This window comes from Schistocerca gregaria, chromosome 3 (assembly GCF_023897955.1).
Source record: "Schistocerca gregaria isolate iqSchGreg1 chromosome 3, iqSchGreg1.2, whole genome shotgun sequence".
In the NCBI taxonomy this organism is placed as follows: domain Eukaryota; kingdom Metazoa; phylum Arthropoda; class Insecta; order Orthoptera; family Acrididae; genus Schistocerca; species Schistocerca gregaria.
This window is the reverse complement of record NC_064922.1, coordinates 719,812,172-719,828,263: the sequence shown is the minus strand read 5'-3', so window position 1 is coordinate 719,828,263 and position 16,092 is coordinate 719,812,172. Positions and strand designations below refer to the sequence as shown.

The 16,092-nt window shown below is 42.6% G+C and overlaps 1 protein-coding gene across 1 annotated transcript in view; it reads right to left on the bottom strand.

Moving 5' to 3' along the window:
- The window catches only part of LOC126355571 (beta-alanine transporter), a 1,112,053-nt gene that overhangs the window by 140,423 nt on the left and 955,538 nt on the right, over nucleotides 1-16,092 (bottom strand). The window contains exon 5 of the mRNA XM_050005933.1: nucleotides 12,321-12,489. Within this exon, the coding sequence (XP_049861890.1) occupies nucleotides 12,321-12,489 (169 nt within the window). The remainder of the gene's footprint in view (nucleotides 1-12,320; nucleotides 12,490-16,092) is intronic.

Here is a 16,092-nt window from a genome sequence, read left to right as displayed (position 1 = left end):
GGAATAGATTAATGACGGGAAAGAAAATGTGTCATTTTTATCTCAAACGTACTGTATCGGCCTTCGCCTACAGTCTCGTAAGAAGGTCACAAAAAATATATTCGTCCACTGCCAGCATGGTGTTTGGTATCCAGATTCTTAGATACATTATAACAGTATCTTAACCACTGCGCCACTCTGCCGGTAAGCTATGTGATTCGGGACGTTTTACACCAGAACGTCACCTCTGACGCTCATTTCAGTGTTAAGGGAACGATCTCCAAATACACAGGACTGACTACGAGTTGGACCAACGTTAAGTCACGCTCACATGAGATCATACCCATCTCGTATTTGATGGGTGGCTCTGAATCGATTTGCCATTGCTTAGGCACAGGGCAGCATTCTTAAGAATAACAGGTTATTTCGCCGTGACGTCTACTGCCGCCTTGCTAAAAAGAATTAATTGTCATTGGTAGCAGATTAGAGAACTGAATATCATTTACGATATAATTAACGATATTGTGGACATCACTAGATTTCCCACACGAATGGGGATCTAAACACCATTTAGTTTGGTATTACCCACATAAAGGAGTTCCTATTCACAAAGCCTGCACTCCGCTAACTTTTCTACATCTACATCTACATGACTACTCTGCAATTAACATTTAAGTGCTTGGCAGAGGGTTCATCGAACCACAATCATACTATCTCTCTACTATTCCACTCACGAACAGCGAGCGGGAAAAACGAACGCCTAAACCTTTCTGTTCGAGCTCTGATTTCTCTTATTTTATTTTGATTATCATTCCTACCTATGTAGGTTGGGCTCAACAAAATATTTTCGCATTCGGAAGAGAAAGTTGGTGACTGAAATTTCGTAAAAAGGTCTCCCCGCGACGAAAAACGTCTTTGCTGTCATGACTTCCATCTCAACTTGTGTATCATTTCTGCCACACTCTCTCACCTATAACGTGATAATACAAAACGAGCTGCCCTTTTTTGCACCCTTTCGATGTCCTCCGTCAATCCCACCTGGTAAGGATCCCACACCGCGCAGCAATATTCTAACAGAGGACGAACGAGTGTAGTGTAAGCTGTCTCTTTAGTGGACTTATTGCATCTTCTAAGTGTCCTGCCAATGAAACGCAACCTTTGGCTCGCCTTCCCGACAATATTATCTATGTGGTCCTTCCAACTGAAGTTGTTCGTAATTTTAACACCCAGGTACTTAGTTGAATTGACAGCCTTGAGAATTGTACTATTTATCGAGAAATCGAATTTCAACGGATTTCTTTTAAAACTGATGTAGATCATCTCACACTTTTCGTTATTTAGCGTCAACTGCCACCTGCCACACCATACAGCAATCTTTTCTAAATCGCTTTGCAACTGATACTGGTCTTCGGATGACCTTACTAGACGGTAAATTACAGCATCATCTGCGAACAATCTAAGGGAACTGCTCAGATTCTCACCCAGGTCATTTATATAGATCAGGAACAGCAGAGGTCCCAGGACGCTTCCCTGGCGAACACCTGATATCACTTCAGTTTTACTCGATGATTTGCCGTCTATTACTATGAACTGCGACCTTCCTGACAGGAAATCACGAATCCACTAGCACAACTGAGACGATACCCCATAGGCCCGCAGCTTGATTAGAAGTCGCTTGTGAGGAGCGGTGTCTAATGCTTTCCGGAAATCTAGAAATACGGAATTAACTTGAGATCCCCTGTCGATAGCTACCATTACTTCGTGCGAATAAAGAGCTAGCTGCGTTGCACAAGAGCGACGTTTTCTGAAGCCATGCTGATTACGTGTCAATAGATCGTTCCCTTCGAGGTGATTCATAATGTTTGAATACAGTATATGCTCCAAAACCCTACTGCAAACCGACGTCAACGATATAGGTCTGTAGTTAAATGGATTACTCCTACTACCCTTCTTGAACACTGGTGCGACCTGCGAAATTTTCGAATCTGTAGGTACAGATCTATCGGTGAGCGAGCGGTTGTATATGAGTGCTAAGTAGGGAGCTATAGTATCAGCGTAAACTGAAAGGAACCTAATCGGTATACAATCTGGACCTGAAGACTTGCCCGTATCAAGCGATTTCAGTTGCTTCGCTACCCCTAAGGTATCTACTTCTAAGAAACTCATGCTAGCAGATGTTCGTGTTTCAAATTCTGGAATATTCCATTCGTCTTCCCTGGTGAAGGAATTTCGGAAAACTGCGTTCAATAACTCCGCTTTAGCGGCGCAGTCGTCGGTAACAGTACCATCGGCACTGCGCAGCGAAGGTATTGACTGCGTCTTGCCGCTTGTGTACTTTACATACGAGCAGAATTTCTTCGGATTTTCTACCAAATTTCGAGACAATGTTTTGTTGTGGAACCTATTTAAGGCATCTCGCATCGAAGTAGGTGAAAAATTTCGCGCGTCTGTAAATTTTAGCCCATCTTCGGGATTTCGCGTTCTTCTGAACTTCACATGCTTTTTCCGTTGCCTCTGCAACAGCGTTCGGACCGTTTTTGTGTACCACGGGGGATTCGTTCCATCTGTTACCAATTTATGAGGTATGAATCTCTCAATTGCTGTTGCTACTATACCTTTGAATTTGAGCCACATCTCGTCTACATTCGCATAGTCAGTTCGGAAGGATTGGAAATTGTCTTTTAGGAAGGCTTCTAGTGACACATTATCCGCTTTTTTAAATAAAATTATTTTGCGTTTGTTTCTGATGGATTTGGAAGAAACTGTATTGAACCTAGCTACAACGACCTGTATCAGTCATGATGCTCTCTATCAGCTCTGGATTGATTGTGGCTAAGAGGTCAAGTATGTTTTCGCAACCATTTACAATTCGCGTGGGTTCGTGGACTAACTGCTCGAAATAATTTTCGGAGAAAGCATTTAGGACAATCTCGGAAGACGTTTTCTGCCTACCACCGGTTTTGAACAAGTATTTTTGCCAACATACCGAGGGTAGGACGAAGTCCCCACCAACTATAACCGTATGAGTGGGGTATTTATTTGTTACGAGACTCAAACTTTCTCTGAACTATTCCGCAACTGTATCATCGGAGTCTGGGGGTCGGTAGAAGGAGCCAATTATTAACTTAATTCGGCTGTTAAGTATAACCTCCACCCATACCAATTCGCACGGAGTATCTACTTCGACTTCACTGCAAGATAAACCACTACTGACAGACACAAACACTCCACCACCAATTCTGCCTAAGCTATCTTTCCTGAACACCGTCTGAGACTAAGTAAAAATTCTGCAGAACTTATTTCAGGCTTTAGCCAGCTTTCTGTACCTATAACGATATCAGCTTCTGTGCTTTCTATTAGCGCTTGAAGCTCAGGGACTTTTCCAGCGCAACTACAACAATTTACAACTATAATTCCGACTGTTCCTTGATCCAAGCACGTCCTGTAATTTTACTGTTGTTAATCGAACCAAGTCAGATAAGTTGGCAAAAACAATTCCATCCAGTCACATAACACAGTTTTCTTTGCTGTACCGCCTCCAGTAGCTCTTTTCAAGGCTTCCTGTGGATTCACTTTCATTTTTCTGCCTACGGTAAATAACAGACAGAAATCGTCACTTTTCTCCTATGTTGGACAATATAGCAATACTTTTTAGATGTACTTTCTTTCAAGCAGGTTCGTACACACGAAATATACGCTATGAGGCACTACAGTGACATAGGCTACCGACACTTCCATCTTACCCATAGTTCGACAAGCCACACATTCCAGTAAGTCGTAACATATTTCGTGATAGCTATCACTGTGGAGCCCCTTCGGATACACTTCTCAGATTACTTGAGTGCTGCAAAGAAATAAGCTTCATAGAGAATAAGAAAATAGCTAGCCTCAGGACGCATCGAGAAAAATTGAAGAAATCAGCTGCAAATAGCAGAGGCAAGACCAAAATACTGACCACAGTAAAATTTGCCAAATCGATACAATATTTATGAAAGAATATTTGGGTGGTGGTTCATGGTGTGGGTTCCTGTAGTCATGTCCTAGTTCATGAACCGCGGGCAACGTATGAGTGGCCAAGTAAGTGGTCCCGACAGTCGGGATACCAGTTACTTTGGAATCAGGCTGGGCATCTCGGACATATTCTGAGTCGTGGTCACCTTTGTGCTCATACGGCAAAGACTACCAAATCCACAAGTTAGTCCATCAACCGTTAGGGGTAAAACTCAATGGGACTCGGGGCAAGTAAGGCTAGCAACCTGCTTCCCCGATACTTTAAATATGATGCTGGCAACAATCAGAGCAAAATGCCTCGGACCTTTGGAGGTGACGGAGTCTCACCTCTAACTGACAAGCCAGGGACTCCTAAGATACGACTAGGCAAACAAATGGTAATGAGATGGGGAGCTATTAATATCAATGGGGGCTACCCTGGGAAGAAGGTAGAGCTGGCAGAGGCTGCAACTAAGATGGGGCTGGACGTTTTAGCTGTTAGTGACATTAGGGTAAGGGGTGAGAAAAAAGAGGAAGTGGGAGAACACAAGGTCTACCTGTGAGGAGTCAAAGCAGCAATAGCAATGGGGTGTAGGGCTTTACATCAGGAAAGAAATGGAACCCAGCGTAGTTGCAGTAAGGTATGTAAACGAACGACTGATGTGGATAGATTTGACAGTGTCTAGCAAGAAAATTAGGTTTGTGTCAGTATATTAGCATTGTGAAGGGACAGATCAAGATAATATGGATAGTTTTTATGAGGCACTCACTGATGTAGTTGTTAAAGGGCAAGGACAGTGTTCTGCTCATGGGTGATTTTAATGCCAGGATTGGAAATCGAACAGAAGTGTATGAAAAGGTTATGGGTAAATTTGGAGAGGATATGGAAGCCAACAGGAATGGGGAACAACTCTTGGATTACTGTGCCAGTATGGGCTTAGTAATCACAAATTCCTTTTTTAAACATAAGAAAATTCACCGGTATACATGGGAAGGCAGGGGAACCAGATCTGTCGTTGACTATATAATAACAGATCAGGAATTCAGGAAGGCTGTGAGGGACACACGTGTATTAAGGGGATTCTTTGATGACACTGATCATTATTTAATCTGCAGTGAAATTGGGATTGTGAGGCCGAAAGTGCAGAAGGTCAGGTCCATATGTAGGAGGATACGAGTGGAGAAACTTCAGGATAACGAAATCAGGCTTAAGTACATAACAGCGATCTCTGAAAGGTACCAGTTAGTTGAATGTAGTCAATTACAGTCATAGGGAAAGGAATGGACAAGGTACAGGGATACAGTACTAGAAGTGGCTAAAGAATGTCTTGAAACAGTAGTGTGCAAAAGCAGGATGAAGCAAACAGCTTGGTGGAATGACACAGTCAAGGCAGCCTGTAAAAGGAGAAAGAAGGCGTACCAAAAATGGCTACATACTAGAACTCAGGTAGACAGAGAAAGTTATATTGAAGAAAGAAAAAAAGCCAAACAGATAATTGCACCATCCAAGAAGAAATCTTGGGAAGACTTTGGAAACAGGTTGCAGACTATGGGTCAAGCTGCTGGAAAACCATTCTGGAGTGAAATTAGCAGTCTTCGAAAGGGAGGTAAGAAGGAAATGACAAGTATTTAGGACAGGTCAGGAAAACTGCTGGTGAATCCTGTGGATGCCTTGGGCAGATGGAGGGAATATTTTGAAGAGTTGCTCAATGTAGGTGAAAATACGATCAGCAATGTTTCAGATTTCGAGGTAGAATGTGATAGGAATTAGGATGGAAATAAAATCACATTTGAGGAAGTGGAGAAAATGGTCAATAGATTGCAGTGCAATAAAGCAGCTGGGGTGGATGAAATTAAGTCGGAACTCATCAAATACAGTGGAACGTCGGGTCTTAAATGGCTACACAGGATAACTGAAATGGCCTGGGAGTCGGGACAGGTTCCATCAGACTGGACAAAAACAGTAATCACACCAATCTTTAAACATGGAAACAGAAAAGATTGTAACAACTACAGAGGTATCTCTTTAATCAGTGTTGTGGGTAAAATCTTCTCAGGTATTGTTGAAAGGAAAGTGCGAGTATTAGTTGAGGACGAATTGGATGAAAATCAGTGTGGGGTTGTCAGGACCAGATCTTTAGCTTACGGCAAATAATGGAGAAGTGTTATGAGTGAAACAGGGAACTGTATCTATGCTTTATAGATCTATAAAAGGCATATGATCGGGTTCCTAGGAGAAAGTTATTGTCTGTTCTACGAGATTATGGAATAGGAGGCGAACTTTTGCAAGCAACTGAAGGTCTTTAAATGGATAGTCACGCAGCAGTTAGAGTTGACGGTAAATTGAGTTCATGGTTCAGAGCAGTTTCAGGGGTAAGACAAGGCTGCAACCTGTCTCCACTGTTGTTCATATAATTTATGGATCATACGTTGAAAACAATAGACTGGCTGGGTGAGATTAAGATATGTGAACACAAAATAAGCAGTCTAGCATATGCGGATGACTTAGTTGTGATGGCACATTCGTTTGAAAGTTTGCAAAGTAATATTTCGGGGTTAGATCAGAAATGTAAGGACTATCATATGAAGATTAGCATCTCCAAAACGAAAGTAATGTCAGTGGGAAAGAAATATAAACTGATTGAGTGCCAAATAGGAGGAACAAAGTTTGAACAGGTGGACAGTTTCAAGTACTTAGGATGCATATTCTCACAGGATGGCAATATAGTGAAAGAACTGGAAGCGAGGTGTAGCAAAGCTAATGCAGTGAGCGCTCAGCTACGATCTACTCTCTTCTGCAAGAAGGAAGTCAGTACCAAGACTAAGTTATCTGGGCACCGTTCAATCTTTCGACCAACTTTGTTGTATGGGAGCGAAATCTGGGTGGATTCAGGTTACCTTATTAACAAGGTTGAGGTTACGGATATGAAAGTAGCTAGGATGATTGCAGGTACTAGTAAATGGGAACAATGGCAGGAGGGTGTCCACAATGAGGAAATCAAAGAAAAACTGGGAATGAACTCTACAGATGTAGCAGTCAGGATGAACAGGCTTAGATGGTGGGGGTCATGTTACACGCATGGGAGAAGCAAGGTTACCCAAGAGACTCATGGGTTCAGCAGTAGAGGATAGCAGGAGTCGGGGCAGACCAAGGAGAAGGTACCTTGATTCGGTTAAGAATGATTTTTAAGTAATAGGTTTAACATCAGGGGAGGCACCAATGTTAGCACTGAATAGGGGATCATGGAGGAATTTTATAAGGGGGCTATGCTCCAGACTGAACGGTGAAAGGCATAATCAGTCTTAAATGATGATGATGGTGATGATGATGGTAAGTGGTAAAAATTACTGTTATAGCTAACGTGGGACCAGCATCTGTCGAGACACGAGAATAAATGGCAATGCTTGTTTCAGAGTTATTGCTTTGAACAAACTCAGAAAGAAGTCCCATTAGAGACTTACAATAGTCTTACCATCCCAAATGTCTGACATTCTGGTTCTGGAACCTTTAAAGGGGATGCCTTAGGTAGGCGGGTCGTTGTCAGAAGCATGGGAACGATGTTTGTGGATATTTACGGACAGAAATGACATCAAAACTTCCGGCTCAGTAAAACTGTTTGGCGAAACGGCCGTCGATCATGGGCCTCTCGCGGTCAGTGCTCTCACATACCGAACTATGGGGTTTCGAGTGTGTCACATAGTTTTAATATGTCAGCAAATTCCAAATCAGCACAATCTGTTTCAGAGTTATAGACTAGATCTATAAATAATATTAATAATAAAACAATAATAATAAGACAATTCATTCAAATTTTTAATTTGTTTCATATTAACGAACTCGGAAAAGTTTGGACGAAAGCAGTCCTATGTACAGTATGATATTCCTCTCCCACAAATTCCATTTCTAGAAATGAAAAGTGGCTACCTCAGTTACCGTCGTCATTGAATCCATTCGTTCCTTATTTCAGTCAATGCTATGCTATAATGCTATAATAGTTCACTGCCGCTACATATCCATAAGAAGAGAGAGAGAATAGAATTATGACGTACGCGAAACGTCAGAAGTATGAGCTCTGGACGAAAGATCAGTTATATTCAGTGTAAGAAAATTTACCCGAATGCTATAAAATTGGTGATTAATATTCAGCGAATGCCACAAGGAGAACTATTTAGACGTTACCACCCCTTGTTGACGAAGGAGTTACTATCTATATTTTTAGTGAGGAAAGAAATGAAAGTCAGTAGCCTAGGCAAGGCGAAACCACATTTTTTACTTTCCCGACGGCAGTTGGCTTTACCGTACGGTTAGATGATGATGGAATTCTCCTGCGTAAAGTATTCTGAATGTAAAACAGCCTCCCATTACGAACCGAGGTCGGGAAGTTCCTTGAGAATGTCGTCATCACCTAAAACAAAACTCTCATTATGCGAGTCGGAGTGTGGAACGTTACCGTCTGTGGTACTGAGGTAGGTAGGTAGGTTACAGAATTAAATTGATAGGTTGAAGCCGACTGTAATGGGTGGCAGGAAGAACAGAGCTTCTGGTCAGTTGGATGCACCGCTATAAATGAAAATCTTATAGTGATAATGCAGGAGTAGGCCTAATAATGAATAAAGAAATAGAAAACTCGAATAACAGTCTGTCATCTGCTTTACTTGACATTAGGTTTAATGGGATACTCCATTTAAACCCTTCCGTACGCATCTGTACGTGAATGTGTCCTGTGATTATTCTGCATCCCCGTAATCATAGAATAATGGGTCTTTCTGCTTATTTATTCGCCATACATTACATTTCTATATGTTGAGGGACAACTGCAAATCCTTGCAGTCAATCCCTTGTTGACATTCCTGCATTTTGAAATAGTTTTCTAGCCTCACGACTTCTCTGTGTAGACCAGTATCGTCGGTGAAATGCCTCACCCAACTTCGGATGTTATCCTATAGACCATTAACGTATATTGTGAAACATAATTGTCCTATAACAGTCCCTTTAGATGGCCTGAAATTAAATTTACTTGTGAAGGTTTCTCTCCGGTGAAAATGGAAAACTGTGTTTCGTTTCCAGGAAGATCTCCAGTCTAATCATGCAACTGATCTCACATTCCGAATGCTCTTATGTTTCTCATTAAGTCATGGTGTGAAACTGTACGGAATGCCTTCCCGAAGGAACACAACATCAACCTGACTTCCTGGGTCTTGTGGGAGAACACAGTGAGCTCAGTTTTACGTGATCACTGTTCCCAGAAGTGTTGTTGATTCGTACATGTGGTGTAAGAGAGCATGACGTGGGTTCCAAAGTTCTACAACGGACTACAGTTTTGTGCGTCTGTTCGACGACCCTACTTGAAAGTTGGCAGGAACGCTTCGCGTCTCCAGTGTCCTACAGTACAGTGGTGCTAGAGGAATAGCATGTTATTTCGCGCAATGTATGTAAATTCGTTTTGGTAGCCCATTAAGTATAGTGAGTTTTCCCTTGCTGAGTAGTTTTAGTTACTTTGCTGTTACATAATTATTACTGTACGTGTAACGTCGATACTTTAAACGACGGACCACAGTACGACCTTGCACACCCAAACGGTTTGGAAGAAAGGATTCAGAATTTCCATTTTCCCTCACTTTCTTCCTCTTGTTCGATGTCATTATGGTCGTAAACGGTCTGGACAGATGGTGATACATTTACTTATTTAAATAATACAAAAACTTCTTACGATATTATATCTAGTCAGTAGATAGAAATTTACTTCCGAATTCCCAGAACGCTTCACGAATGGCTCAGCTTACGTTACTTTTGATATCATTAGTTACTGCCCTTCTGTGGCGTTTTGGCTACGTTGCAGTACGCAGTCAGGCTCTCTTTGCTTTTGTAGCAGCTTTCTAACAAGGCTGTAGAATCACGGTGGATCTTTCTCATCCGTCACAACTTCGCTCTGCACATAAATGACTAAAGTGTTTTGTAAATTACTCTTAAACTTTATCGACTGGTGCACGACATTTTTGAACCTGGAGATAATTTCCATGTTGCCAGCTGCAGTTAAGTATAACACGCCTTTTTTCTCACAATTGCTAAGCAGATATAGCTTCCTACCTTTTTTGCATTCCTATTCACGACCGTACACAGGTATGGCGGGTAATGGCCTTCAGATCACTAACTCCCTGGTCTACGTTAACTGAATCGAAAAGTTTCGGACTCTCGGTGACTAGATCCTATATGTTGCCTTAAAGAATCGGTTCCCCGATTTGCTTACCATAGTAATTCTTGGAGAAGGCTTTTGTAACAATTTTCGTGATACCCTATCCCAACTTCCGCCTTAATGATTTGAGTTTCCTACGTCACGGCCAGGAAATTTATGCAAAATATTTTCCAAGTTTCTATACTTCTGTCTTTCTAGATAAATTTTAGTAGGGTTTCAGTGATTGCCATGAGATATGTACACTGTCCTTGAACCGAAGTGCTTGCACTGGTGTTCTTTATCGAAGTATCCTCTTCGCTAGAGAATTTCGAACACATTTCGTCATATCTCATTTCTCTGGTATCCCATTTACTTACACTCTGGTTCTTTCTAACGATTCTCTTAAACTTCATTCTATCGCCATCATTACAAAAATTACGATGTACATAACATCTTAATTCTAAAGTAGATCAAGGTGGTGGTGGTGGTGGTTTGTGTTTAACGTCCCGTCGACAACGAGGTCATTAGAGATGGAGCGCAAGCTCGGGTTAGGGAAGGATTGGGAAGGAAATCGGCCGTGCCCTTTTCAAAGGAACCATCCCGGCATTTACCTGAAACGATTTAGGGAAATCACGGAAAACCTAAATCAGGATGGCCGGAGACGGGATTGAACCGTCGTCCTCCCGAATGCGAGTCCAGTGTGCTAACCACTGCGCCACCTCGCTCGGTATGGATCAAGGAGAAGAGTTGTTTGGTTTTCTTAGATTTTGAGGGAACATTGGACACAGTGCCCTTAAGGCCATTGTTCGCTTTGCTGTGGTCAGGGGAACTGCAAAACCTGTATGTAAGAAGTATCACAAACCTCTAAAAGTCAGCATAATATGTCATTAAACTAGGAAAAGAAATTTCTAGAGAGTCCTTCAGAACCACTAACGGTCTGAAGCAAGTATGCTGTCTGTCTCTCACATTGTTTAAGACGTATCTGCAGAAGGCTTTAGAACTGCGGTGAAAAAAGTGCATGGGCATAGTGACTGAAGTAAGGAACCATGTATGTACACATTTTTCTACGCTGATGACCAGGTCGCTACAGCAAACGATGTAGGAGATACAGTCCATTTAATTTTTGGGCATTCAGCAGCTGAAATAAAATTACTTCCACTGATATTTCGGTAGCATATCGTCCGGCCATCCTCACAGTGCTTCATAAGAGGGACTGCAAGATGCCTAGCGCAGTCTTATATGCTCCATCGCGGCGGTACTGCGCATGCGGGTGACAAATGCTGGTCAGTGGCAAAGAAATACACTTATACAAGCGTCGCCTGTGGCGAAGGCGTACAAACATGCGATTTGCTTATCGCTGTATGATCGGCGGCGGTGATACCATATCTACTTCTCTGCAGTTTAATTACCCCAAGAGCCGGATTCTATGCTTTGTTCAAATTGAAACCATCAACTCTATTTACTAAATTTTTCGCTAATCTAATTTTTATAGCTTCCTTCGAGACAGATTCCCTCATGTAGGAGACATATTTTTACATACTAAGAAAGTTATTGGAGGAGTATAAAAAGTGGGTTTGAAAATTTTGGGAAGACGAAATACCTATGTTGTGGTGAAGAGGGAAGTAATCTGGACAATGGCAGACATCTTATTAAAAAGTGTGAAGAGATTAAATACCTGAGTATTGTCCGATCAAGTGATGGAAGAAAGCAGAGATATACAACGGAGGGTCAGGCAAGGAAGGGCGGCTAACTAAAACTTAAACCACGTTATTTGATCCTCAAAAACTAGTTTAAACGTTAAAATTCATTTATACAAATCCATTGTCGTATCAATAGCGATCTACGGGACTACGTCCTGGGAACTAACAGAAAAAAATAATAAGAGTATTAGACTTTAGAAATGGGCTACTTGAGAAGAACCTGTGGAATTTCCCTACTTGACCTCGTAAGAAATGAGGAAATAAGAGAAAGGAAGCAGCTGTAAGGGCCCCGTTACACTCAATGAATGTTTGTATCTGTATCTGGTTATGCCTTACAATCCCATATTTGATTCTTTACTACCCGTTTTCATTCTTTGAAGTTGCATTTATCTACTCTGTAACGTGACTGTGTGCTTGAAACGTGTAGCGCTGCAGATGTGTTCGCTGCGTGCGTGGCGTCGAGCAGGACGCAACTCACCACCAATAGAGGAAGAAGGAGAGGAACGGCACTGAGGTGGCGAGCGCCAGCTGGCGCCAGTCGCGCACCAAATACACCACGGCAGACAGCAGCACCAGTCCGAACGAGTACGCGATGTTGCTCATTATCGTCATCGTCGTGCGCTTCTCCGGGCCCACCAACTCGATCGCTGAAACAATGACACGCAAATAAATGAGAAATGGATCTGTGTTGTCCGCTACGATTTGATTCTGGAAAGGCTAGCTGGTCAACAGGAATTACATTTCCAGTGATAAACCAAAAGGAATCCCCGAAAGAGATTTTCACTCTGCAGCGGAGTGTGCGCTGATATGAAACTTCTTGGCGTGAGTTGTGCATCGGTAGCTCAGATGGTAGAGCCCTTGTCCGCGAAAGGCAAAGGTCCCGAGTTCGAGTCTCGGTCGGGCACACAGTTTTAATCTGCCAGGAAGTTTCATATCAGCGCACACTCCGCTGCAGAGTGAAAATCTCATTCTGGAAACATCCCCCAGGCTGTGGCTAAGCCATGTCTCCGCTATATCCTTTCTTTCAGGAGTGCTAGTTCTGCAAGGTTCGCAGAAGAGCTTCTGTAAAGTTTGGAAGCTAGGTGACGAGATACTGGCAGAAGTGAAGCTGTGAGTACCGGGCGTGAGTCGTGCTTCGGTAGCTCAGGTGGTAGAGCACTTTCCCGCGAAAGGCAAAGGTCCCGAGTTCGAGTCTCGGTCGGGCACACAGTTTTAATCTGACAGGAAGATTCAAAATGAATTAACATCAGAACACGATGGCTTTGCGTGAACGAGATGAAGAGCTAGTAACTGAGTCTTCTTACTCTCAGCGTGTCGATGACATGCATTTAATGAATTTTTAATGCAAGGTGGCTATAATTTCGTACCTTACAATCAAATGAGTCAAATGGCTTTGAGTACTATGGGACTTAACATCTATGGCCATCAGTCCCCTAGAACTTAGAACTACTTAAACCTAACTAACCTAAGGACATCACACAAGATCCAGTCATCACGAGGCAGAGATAATCCCTGACCCCGCCGGGAATCGAACCCGGGCGCGGGAAGCGAGAACGCTACCGCACGACCACGAGCTGCGGACACCTTACAATCACTCATCCACATACTTAGCCGTGAACTACAATCACAATTTGATATCATGTGCTAGTTTGTACATTGTATATATGAATATTAGGATACTGACACTGTCACGTGTGCTTTGTAAATAAATGTTAATGCTTATTGCATGAAAGGTGACGGAGTGTTTTTAGTATAAAAACGGCGTAATGAATGATTGCACATTATTGGAGAGGTTGTCACGCCAGTAGAGGTGAAACGGCATGCAGAACTCAAACTCTGGGTAGAAGGCGTGTACATGTGTTGGTCCTGCTTAAACACAGGAAGTAGCTAGACAGACGTCGTGGCACCTGAGCTCTGGAGCACAAAGGGTGACGGCCGGCCGTTATTGTAATAGAGGCCGGGAGGATAACCGGATAATACTTTCGAACACTCAAAATCTTGGGCGCAGGTGAGAGGAACGAAGAAGCGGCACCTAGGAAACCACACAGGCTGGGTTATTTCCAAGGATTATTACTCAGAAGCGTACCATTGTATAGGTTTTTCATCGCTAACTTTCCTCGATGGAAGACAAAAGGATAAAATATGGCTGGTCGGTGTTTGGAAGAATCTGTAGAGAGGGAGACTATACCGTGGTTTCGGGAATATGATTCGTTTTCGAAATTACGATGGTGGGGAGCCAAACCTTGATGGGAAGCCGGCGCTGGAGAGACGGGGTCTACCGTTTTGAGCTCCGGTGTGTGACGGTCACTCAGTATCAGCTTCTTGTTGGTACTTACGGACTTAGTGTCTTTGCTCTCACGAAATTTTATAGTTAAAACAATTAGGCACTGTACTTTTGTGAACTTATACGATTCTGGACTTGGGCTCCCGGTTGGAAGTCGTAGTTGAGTACGCAGCGTTCAGTGATTGAGAGCACTTCTTCTGCCTATACTTACGTTCAGACGTTATCTGGAGTCCGTCCTTGTGGCTGGGAGTTCACGTGTCTCGTCTGTAGAACACAGAGATGAGAAGACGGTATTATAGTAGCCAGAGGACCGCCTTCAGCCGTCGTACTCTTTAAAAGAGTTTATTTTGTGGTTGCAGTTCTCCCAACGTCACAGACGTGTATGAGAACCATCACCCCGACGCACCAGACGCCGTACGTACGGTGATATTAGTAATTGCTTTGGCTTATTAGGGGCTATAAGGCTAAACAGGTGTGATCACGTAGGATTTATTTCCACTGACGTTGCACTCCATTGTAGATCATCTTTATAAGTAGTGTCTTCTTGTGTTTCGGTTCAGAGATGGTATCAGTCATTTCGCGTTATTTATATTAGACAGCACAGTCATAATAAAAGGGCAGAGTTGTTCAATGGATCAGTAATTTTAGTTAATAAATATAAACATTTGTAATAAGGATAATTTTTAAAATACAATAAATGCATAAGCAGAAACCACGTTTATCATTTACTATTATTAATTCCCTTAATCATTCATTTCTGCTAAGGTTGGAATTTATATGTTAAAAAGCATTAAGAGATTCTAAGATCTGCTTCAGGGAGTAGTCAGAGAGGGCCATATCTTTAATTTACCTTGTATGATTTTCCGTCGCACACAGTCATTTAACACCTGCCTACCTGCCTGCAGTAGCATATTGGAGCACGGCTGCTAAACTTATCGATATCAGACCTCTTGAGTCACGATGCCAGAAAAGATGGTATAAACGGGACATGAAGGAAATGACTCATCGTCTGCTTCTCAGCAGACGCACAATATATATCTAGGTTATCGCAAAGACTGTTTTAAAATTGCTGTTTCACTTTGGCCGATTCTCACATGAAGACTATTTACTGACCTGGGCGTCGGGTATGACATGCTATCTCCTGGTGTACCTCCTCTTTTACTTTTATGCAATCATGTTTAACTCGGTACTGTCAGCGCTGAAGTCTGTCTTTTGCCTTTGACTTCACTAAGGAGACGGTATTTGAGATAGTGCTTTTCATTAGTTAGTTTAAGTGTACATTTGCTGTTGAGATGCTGTGGAGCTAGCAACGAGTCAATTTACGGGATACATAAACTGTTTGTGGAATAAGATATTCTGGACCCGGGCTCGAAATCCACCACGGCTTTAATTTTGATTAAGAATCAACATTGGCGGCCGAAGACTTCCTGCATAGGAGGTCACCCTCATTTAAACAATGGACTTATCACAGGAGGACGGAGGAGCGGACAGAGGTTCAGGGCACGCTATTGTCCTTAGGGTAAGAAACTGCCCCTAAATGTGGAAGAATGAGCAATGGTCAATGGCCTGATGATGTAGAAGACAATGGAAACCACTGCACTGAAGAGACATGAAATGTATCCACTGGACATGTGGCCTGTAATAAAAAGGAAAGTCATAATGATTTTTACATGGGCAAAAGATCCCTGAATAGGCACCCATTCGGATCTCCGAGACGGAACTACAAAGGGGGGTGCGGGGGTGGGGGGTGGGGGTTTGGGGGGGGTGACCGTGAGAAAAATATTGAATAACCAACGAAAGGATAATGTTCTACAAGTCGAGGTGTGGAATATCAGAAGCTTGAACCTGCTAGAGAGGTTAGAAAACTCTGAAAAGGGAAATGCAAAGGCTCTACTTATATATAGTAGGGGTCGGTGAAGTGAAAGGTAAAGAAGACGAGGATTTCAGGTCAGATGAGTATAGGGTA